The 9,531-nt window shown below is 46.6% G+C and overlaps 1 protein-coding gene across 1 annotated transcript in view; it reads right to left on the bottom strand.

Annotated features, from left to right (window-relative positions):
* CUNH22orf31 (chromosome unknown C22orf31 homolog) overlaps nucleotides 1-8,966 on the bottom strand; it is an 11,311-nt gene extending 2,345 nt beyond the window's left edge. The window contains 2 exon segments of the mRNA XM_028758301.1: nucleotides 8,485-8,641; nucleotides 8,820-8,966. Of these exon segments, the coding sequence (XP_028614134.1) occupies nucleotides 8,485-8,641; nucleotides 8,820-8,966 (304 nt within the window).
* Nucleotides 8,967-9,531: the final 565 nt, after the last annotated feature.

Raw genomic sequence — 9,531 nt, 5'->3', positions numbered from 1 at the left:
TTATACATATACATATACATATACATATACATATACATATACATATACATGAGTGAAATCAGGGAATAGAGAGCTCAGCAGTCGAGAGCTGGCTACTATTTCAGAAGACCCAACACCTGACCTCCCTGGGCTCCTGCACATAGGTAGTGCACATATGGTGTCCTGGGACTCGGAAATCCATCAATCCCCCAGCTATTCTAAGGGAAAGGTATCCTAGACACAGGAGCCCAGGTACCACACAGCTCTAAAGAAACTTCCTCAGCAGACGAAGTGTCCCTCCCAGGGGAGGGATGCCAGCTGAGCTGAGTGCCTCAGCCCCACTCCACTTCTATTCCCTTCTCTTCATTGCTTCCTGACTTCTTCTGATGAGAGTCACACCAGACAGCAAATCTTGTGACAGATTTATTGAAGGGTCCAGGGTGTGGAGAAACGAAGTGGCTGCCTCTACTCCTGAGAGGGAGCCGACAATTGGACAAAGCAGTGCTTTTATAAGGGTTCTTGGGGAGGGGGTGTGTGTGGAGATTTCCAGGGTGAGGACTGGTGGGATTTCAAGTCCTGGGTTTAGGGGAGCTCAGATATTGGGCTTTCCTGTTCAGGGATTGATGTGTTTTCATGCTTAAGGGTTGGTGGATTTCTGTGGGAAGATCAAGGATTGGTGGGTTTTGTTCAGACTTTTCACCTAAAATTAGCATAATCTGGGGAGGGTCTTGCTGAGGGGCTAGGAATGACCTTTGTGAGAGTTACAGAGGCTGGAAACACAGTTATGAGTTAGGGAGGCCTGGAGGAGGGCCTGCTGGAGCTCTTCAGGCTGGTGCCTGCCTTGAGGGTTTACAAAGGGAGGCCGTGGCATCGAAAGCCTTTCCTGCCTCTTAAGTGGCCTTAATAGTCAACACATATCAGGCTCACACACACATACACATAAGTATTTTTTCAATAAAATGACCATATTTTGGTTGCCTTTTTATTTTAGCTACCTTAGTAGGGGGAAGAAATGCATATTTTTCTTTTTTTCCCCTCACCACATTTCTATGTGTTGTGTATTGTTTCTTTCATATGTCTAGTCACCTGCCTTTCTCATCTGGAGCAAATTGCTGTCTGTTTAGATTCTGGATGGCAATGCAGGCAGTTTTGAGCTATTTACTCCAGGATTTCTGATGTCACTTTGGTTTGTGAAGTGGGTGTGGGCAGGTATTACATCATCAGATTTTATGGTCAAAGGATTTTTAGAAGAAGTTCCAAAATGTCTGGAGTCTTCATTTTCCCTGAAAGGCTTGGGGGGAAGATCCTCGTGTTCTTAGGAAGCACACTTTGCATAAAATGCCAGCAGACATGCAGGCCAGGTTATGTGAGTACAGATGTCGAGGTCATCCTTCTGTGTGCAGAAGTGCCCTTCTCCATGCACATAAAGAGGGTACTGTTAATTTATCCAAATAGTTGCCAAGGTTAGGGGACCAGAAATGAAAGAACACGTTCCTGCAGCCCAGAGCACCTCTCCCTGTGTCTCTTGCCCAAGGAGATGACATGGTTTCTGGAATGTGGTTTTATTTTACATCCCATGGCAAATGCAGTAATTAGAGCTGTTAGCACTATAAAGGCCTGGAAATGAGAACAAAGATCGCCTCTTCCTGGGAACTCTTGGGCAATGCCTTGCTCCTTATCAGGTGCAGGTCCCGTTGGTGGTTTTGATATTTTTCATATACAGAATGCCAAAGGAGGCTCCTTCCAGAGTGGGAGGAGGGTGAAAGGATGGAAAAACAAAGTATGTGTCTGGCAGGGACTCCTGGAATCACCATGTGTTGCCTGTTTGAAATTTCAACTGTTGTCCCTGGAGTGAATCAAAGCTGGCAGGCCGACCACAACACAGGCTGCCCTGTGGTAGAGCCACCCCAAGGCCCATGGCATCTGTGCCCACAGACACTTGGGAAGACAATGCTGCCTATTCAGCAGCAAACTCTGGCTTCACCTCCCAAGAGGTGGGTCGGTTTTATAGCAGGACATTGGAAAAGGTTTGTCTTTGGGAGGGTTTGCAAATACCTAAAACCAGACAAGAAAACATCCTTCCAAACCAGTGAATCCTGGAGAGGTGGCACCATGCTTGTAGGTCACTGAGTAGTCACTGCATTTGACTACTTGGTGGAAACCAGGAAGCCATAGTGAGAGTCATTCTGTTTTCCTTTCCTTCCCCAGCTTCCCTCCCCTCCCCCACAGTCTCCCTTATATAAAGTCACCTAGACCGTGTTCTGGAACTCAAGATCCTCCTGTCTCAGCCTTCTGAGTACTGGGATTGCTTGCAGGCATATGCCACCATGCTCAGCCTCCTTCCCCATCTCCAGTTTGATTTTCTCATCAGCTTTCTTCCAGACATTTGCCCACCACATTTACTCTGTTAGCTTTGTCATTCAATGATAGACACAACTTCGTTTCTGGGAAACACTGTACGTTCTGGCACACAGCCATTCACATAGATGTCCCTTGAAACAATTGCCCCTGTGCCCCTCGTGTCAAGCATTTGAACTTTGGGTCTCAAGCATGCTAGAGAAGCACTCTTACTGACCTCTATCCAGAGCCCCACTGGTCATATTTTAACAGTATTTATTTTGAATTATTTGTGTGTATATGCATGCATGCACAAGTCAATATGAAGGCAAGAGAAAGGCACCAGATCTCTTGGAACTAGAGTTACTTACAGGCAGCTGCGAGCCACCATGTGGGTGCTGGGACCCAAACTCTGGTTCACTAGACCAGCAGTTGCTCTCAAGTGTGGGGCCATTGCTCCAGCTCTGCACTCTTCAGATTTAATTCAGTTTATTCCCTCTGTTCAGCCTGGCTCACTTCCATTGGCTGCACCCTAAAGGTACACCCACCCATTCTTCTTAAGCCAACCCTTAATAACTGCACTTATGCTATGTCTCCTGCATCAATAAAATTCTTATTTATTGAAGAGCTACTGAATGACAGATGCTATTTAAGCTCCTATCATAAAATGCTGCCCACAGTCACATGGTGTGGGTACTGGTACTGCCCTTAGTTTACAAATGAAGAAACCGAAGCACAAGTTGCTCAAGAGCATCTCCCCAGTCCCTGTGGCTAGTGATCCAGCCAAAGTCCACATAGGTTGCTCTGGGCCATTCTCAGTTGTCACAGTGACTCTGCCTCTTCCCTAGCTGGTCCATCTACCCACCATCCCTGGGCCCAGGTTTAGTCCTATCTTGTCACAAGACTACCTCTAGGCTCAGAGATTGTTCTACCTAAGTTGGTATCCCAGATCCATCACTCAGCAAGTAAGCAAATTTGTATCTCTGAATTGGAATGTTCTCCTTGAGACAGAGACAGCCAACAGCACCTCCAAAATGATTACCATGAGAATGAAGTGGACCGATGCAGAGTGAGTTCCCGGCACCACTACCCACATAATTGGTGCCAAATATTCTTACACTAGGAATCTCAAGCCAGAGGTGTGGCATTTTGCCTTCAGGTGATCCAGATTGAACTGAGTAGCTAGCAAGAGGGTTCCGAGATGGCTCAGCAGTTAAGAGCACTTTCTGCTCTTCCAGAGGACCTGAGTTCAGTTTCCAGCACCTCACAAACACTTGTAACTCTATGGGATCTAATGCTTTCCCCTGGCCTCCATGTGGCATAAATATATAAACAAATCCTTTTTATTTTTTTTTTAATGAGACCAGGTCTCACCATGTAGCCTTAGCTGTCTTGGAACTCACTCTGTAGACCAAGCTGACCTCAAAAACTCTTTGAGATCTGCCTGCCTCTGCTCCCCAAGTGCTGGGATTAAAGGTGTGTGACACCACACCTAGCTTCAAATCCTTTAAAAAAGAAAATATATAATAAGGGTCAGCAGGATGGTTCAGTGAATAAAGATGCTTGCTGCCTGCCTGCCAATGCAGTGCTGGTGACCTGAATCCAAGTGCCAGAACCTACATAAAAGTAGAATGTCAACTCCACGAAGTTGTCCTCTGATCTCTACATGTGTGTCATGGTACACAACACACACACACACATACGTATACATATATCATTCATATATATATATATATATATATATATATATATATATATATAAATTTTCAAGTATATACTCGGGCTATTGAGATGTCTCAGGTAAGAGTGCTTGCCATGACCTCTAGAAAGTACACAGAGGAAAGAGAAAACCAACAAAACCAACATCTGCAGATATTCCTCTGGCCTCCATACACATGCTAACACACAAACATACATTTTTGAAACAATACATACATATATTGTGCTAACACACAATAAATGTTTTTTAAAAGCTTTTTAAAAAGTAGATAATGCTGTTATTAATGTTACATTGTGACCTGTTTATTTATCAACCCTTCTCCCTAGTTCCTGATGCCCATAGTCTAGTGGCATGATCCAACATTTGACAAGACCTTCAACTCAGGTTTTCATAGCAACCAATTTGGTTTATAAAACCAAACAATGGACTCCTTTAAGGTAAAAAATAGTTCTGATGCAGGTTGGATATCAAAGCATCCTCTTCTCATCTCCTCCCTCTCTCCCCCTCTCTCCCTCCACCCTCCCTGCTTCCCTGCCTGCTTCCCTCCCTCTCTCTCCCTCCCTCCATCTCTGACCTCTCACATGCTAGGTAAGTACTCCACCACTGAGCTCTACCCCACGCTCCCTAAGATCTCCTTTCTTGATTTATTTTCACTGAATACTCAGTTGTAGAACTTTCTAAAATGCTGCATTTCTTGAAAAATTTTTTGTTTCATTAGGTGGGAAAGGGGCACCGTAGATACAGTGAGAAAAGTAGTTAGGCTCTTCAGAGGTTCTGGCCTCAAACGTTGTTTAGAATCATGAAGCCAGGCTTCAGATAGTATTTGGTCTAGGTTCCTGCACCTAGTAAGGGTTTTGGTCTTTACTGTCATTTGGCCTGGGCAGTGAGATCAATTTCACAGCAATACCACCCTGAAAATACCTTGTTTGATCTAATGGAATCTAAACAGAGTTAGGGTAGTTAGTGCTTGGTGGGAGAGTTTGGGGTTAAGGGAAGAGGCTGTCCATACCTCCTTCTGTGTCTTGCTCTATGAAGGTTTTTTTCCTTGCTTCCCGTTTGGAGCTGAGCTCCTTGACACCTGCGAGCTCATGCTTCTATTTGGAAACACATCTGTCCTTCTCTGATGCCCAGCCAAGCTTTCTTCCTAGTATTTTTAGCTCCTGTAATCTTTCTTTCTTCTCTGTAGTTTTTCTCGGCTCTTATTTTCTTTCTGGAGGATCAGCTCATCGAGAAGATAGTGCACCTGCTTTATGACTCCGTGTCTTCTCCCTTTATGACACCACCCTTCAAGCCACAGTGCCATTTCCCCATCTCCTCGGTTGTTTTCATTTGGCGTACAAGCAGCAAACTCCCACACCCATATGGGGATCCAACTGAGGTTCATCGTGCAGAAGGACAGAGAACCTTTGGAGAGAGAATGTGGAGAGTCCTGACCTGTGATGCAGTAGATTTGACCACATGCACTGAACACTCACCAATCACTGGCCTTGGACCAGGGATGGTAACTGATGTTCTGCCTGCCATGGGGCCACTGGCCTCCTGACTTTAAATTCAATGACTCCATTTCCTCATTTTTACCCAAATGTACCCACAGATCACTATGTGTGCCCAGGGCCAGATTCTTTTTTCTTACTCCATCAAAACAGTGAATTCCCTTCTCTCTTAAATTTCCTATCACTGAGATCCTATTCCTGAGCTAGGATCAGCAAGCAACTCAGTGCTGAGCCAAGCCTAAATCCAGAGAAAAATTGAGAGAACGATCTGATGTTTGTTTGAAATGTTGAGAATGAGTACATGTAGCTCAGTGGTAGAGGGCATGTGCTTAATCCAGAGACAGACAGACAGACAGACAGACAGAGTTCAGGTGAGACAGGGCTTTGTATTCCCAGGCTGGCCTTACACCACCTAGATGCTTGTTCTACCTCCCGAGTGCTTGGATTACAGGTGTGTGTATCACACCCAGTTCATTTGGTGCTGGGTATGGAAACCACAACTTCAGCTGTAAGACAAGCAGTCCACTGACTGACCTGTATTCCCAAAATCTCTCTCTCTCTCTCTCTCTCTCTCTCTCTCTCTGTGTGTGTGTGTGTGTGTGTGTGTTGTTCAGTGTGTGTGTGTCTTTCAGTGTGTGTGTGCCCATGGGTGTGAAGGCTTGAATGTGGAGGTCAGAGGACAATATACAACAACCAGTTCTCTCTGCCATGTGAGCCCCAGAGATCAAACACACTCACTAGGCTTGGTGGTGTCTACCTTTCTCTGCTGAACTATCAAATTGGTCCTCAGGACCTCCTTCAGAAGGCTTGGGGGAGAGGCTCTGTAAAATATGATCATATGACCAGAAGTACTGCAAAGTACCTAGGAATTCTTTGTTAAGGTGGTGTCTCCTTGATAGCATGGAACTCTCTATGTTAGGACAGGCTGGCTTCAAACTCAGAGAACCTCTGCCTACAGAGTGCTGGGGCCAAAGGTGTGCACCACTATGCCTTGCAAGTAAAAGCTCTAGATGTTTGGGATCAGACACCTTTGTGTTGTGTTCATCTGCAACATGACAGCCTTCAGAACAGACTTCATTCTAATCAGTATTTTAAACACTAGACTGACCAAACACCACGGCTTAGGCAGGTTCCCCAGGAGGAGGAAAAGAACCAGCCTGCAAAGTGTAGTCAGGCAAATGGACTCAAACATCAGCATCTTTACTGAAGGCAAGGTGCTGCCATGAATATCCTCATTCTTTCCATGAAATAAGTCTCCGAAACTCCCCAGGCATGCAAAGCATCGAAATGAGCATCTGGGGCTGGAGCCTGACACCACATAACTGAGCAAAAGACCTTGAGCCCTTAAGCACTATGACCTAGACACACTCAGCTGTATTTTTAGCCTCCAGGACGATGTTTCCATCACCTGTGCTGGGCTTTTAGCTTCAGAGAGAAGGTGGGGGTGGGGAAGGCCGAAGGGATGCTTCTTTCTCAAGGTCACCCAGTGGGCAGAAGCTCACAGGCTGAGTACACAGTGTCACTTTCATGAGTGTGTTACCGATGTAGTGAAAAAGATCAGAGTGCTTAGATAAGCCACGACACCATTTAATGCTTTCCTGTCAACATCCTAAAACTCTTCTGTTTTCTTTGAGCCGGCCTCTCATTATTTGTCCTTGAACGATCCCTCTAACTCAGCTGGGTTACAGGTGTGAGCCATAAGACCAAGCTTGAAATTCTTAATAAGTCTGAACACAGGACCCTGTATTTTCTGTGTGTGTGTGTTGTGGAAGGGGGTATAGTTTTTAGAGACAGGGTTTCTTTGTGTAACCCTGGCTGTCCTGGAACTCCTTCTGCAGACCATCCTGGCCTCAGGCTTACAGACATCCACCTGCCCCCTGAGTGCTGGGACTAAAGGTATATGCCACCATACCCAGCTAGGAGCCTGTATTTTCATTTCCTATGCAGCCATACAAACTGTAGAGCTTATCTGATGGCACCAAAGTTGGAGAGTCTGATGAACATAGAGGCTGATGCCAGTTCCACAGGGGCAACTTTCTTTATAAGGGAGGAGGAGGCACAGTTGTCTCAGGCTATTATCAGGAGGCCTGGATGCCCTGAGTTGGCCAAAATAGTCTTGTTTTAGATCTCTTGTGTGCCTCTTTCCTATTTTCTCCTCCAACACCCAAAGGAGATATAGAAAGACTCTAGTAGCCAGATGTGGTGGTGTGGTGGTACACACCTTTAATCCCAGCCCTCAGGACAAAGAGGCAAGAGGATCTTTGGGTTTGAGGCCAGAGCAAGTTCTAGGACCACCAGAGATACACAGAGAAATCCTGTCTTGGAAAAACAAAACAAAAAGTCTATTAAACTGTAGGTAAGTTAAATTGCAGAGAATTGGGTTCTACTTCTCTCCTGCATCTTGACTGATTGTTGTGTTTTGGATGAAACCCAAGGACTCACTTACCCTAGGCAAGTCTCTCTCCCAGTGTACCACATTCCCAGCCCCAAGTGTGACAGAAGTGAGCCCACTTGCCTTCAACAATTATTTAGTGATAGGGTTGGAGATATAACTCACTAGAGCGCTGGCCACACACGCACAGAGCACCTTCTTATTGGTGTCTCTGTTGTATTCTGGGGTGTCGGAAATACCCTCAGACACACGCACCCTAAGTCTGGGCTGTCCCATTGATGGCTATGTCCTCAGCACTTCCCACATTCCTGTCGTCTTTATTTTGAGACAGTATCAAGTAGTCCAGGCTGGCTTTGTACTTGTGTAGTTGAGGGTGACCTTGAACTCTCTTGATTCTCTTGCCTCTACCTCCCGAAGGCTGAGATGACAGGCATGTGTGTGCCACCCACCTTGTTTATTTGGTTTTGAGAGCAGGTCTTTGTGCATGCTAAGTTAACACTCTATCTACTGAGCTATATCCCCATCCCATGTCTGACTATTCACTGGAGTGGAGGAAGGCGCACCTGGTGTCCGCACCAATGTTAGCTGTTGGTTTTTATTGTCTTTGAAGATAATGCTGCTTTTGAGAGGGACAGCCAAGATTGTAGGGTGTAGAGGTCGCAGGTCTTGCTGGAGGAGCGAACAGGCTTTTCCTGGGTAGGTTGGGTTGGGTTGCTTTTCCTGAGAAGGCATGAACAAACACTCATTCACCATGCATTTAGCTCCAACAGCAGCCAAGGCAGACTCCTCCCGAGCCCAGCTTTGTAACCAATGAATTTATCCCGTTTCACACAACAGGAGCTGGGGTGACTCAAAAGCAGGCGCATCACCAAAAAGTCCTATGGCCCTTACTAACAACCTTAGTGAAGCGGCCTAGTGGAGCGCTCCCTTCAGCGGCGGCTGCCCATATCACAAGCACCTGGGGCAGCCCCCTTATTGTTACAGACTTAGCCATAATCTTATTGCTCTGTCCTTGTTGCAACTGTGTTGCTCTCTGCTCCTTCATGTCCGATGTTCATGGGTCATGTTTGGCCCTCAGTTAAAAAGGAAGAAAAAAAGAAAAGAAAAAAATTATGCAACAGTCCCACGTGTGAAACATGGAGGCTGAGTTCTCACTAGCAAGTGGAGGGTGTGTCCACTGGGTGGTGGGAGTGTCCACTCAGAAACACCTAGGGTTCTTGAATTCAGGAAAGACAGGGAAAGCAAACGATTGAACAAGATTCTTCTTGCCACAGCCCTGGGTCGTGTGGGTGGAGAGGGACAGAAAGGCAGGCGCCTCGTGGGAGGTAGCTACGCCCTTGGGCCTCAGCTCTGGGAGCTGTCTCCTGAGTGTGGGAAGGCTGGGGAGAACACCGGCCCAGTGAGAGGGCGAGGGGCGCAGGGTTGAGTGTACCCCAGGCAGGCCAGGGTATCCCGCGGGGCCAGGACCGCCCAGCCCTGCTCTGGGCACAGCGAGTAAGAACAGGAGGGCAGATGTTCCCGCTGCCGCCAAGCCTAGTGCAGGCCTACACTTGTCAGCCCCGAACCAAGGACTTGAAAGCTCCGGCGCACAGCCCGGACCTGTCCCGCTG

Source organism: Grammomys surdaster, unplaced genomic scaffold (genome assembly GCF_004785775.1).
Source record: "Grammomys surdaster isolate TR1022 unplaced genomic scaffold, NIH_TR_1.0 126187, whole genome shotgun sequence".
In the NCBI taxonomy this organism is placed as follows: Eukaryota; Metazoa; Chordata; class Mammalia; order Rodentia; family Muridae; genus Grammomys; species Grammomys surdaster.
The sequence above is the reverse complement of the archived record's forward strand: the minus strand, read 5'-3'. Positions and strand labels throughout refer to the sequence as shown.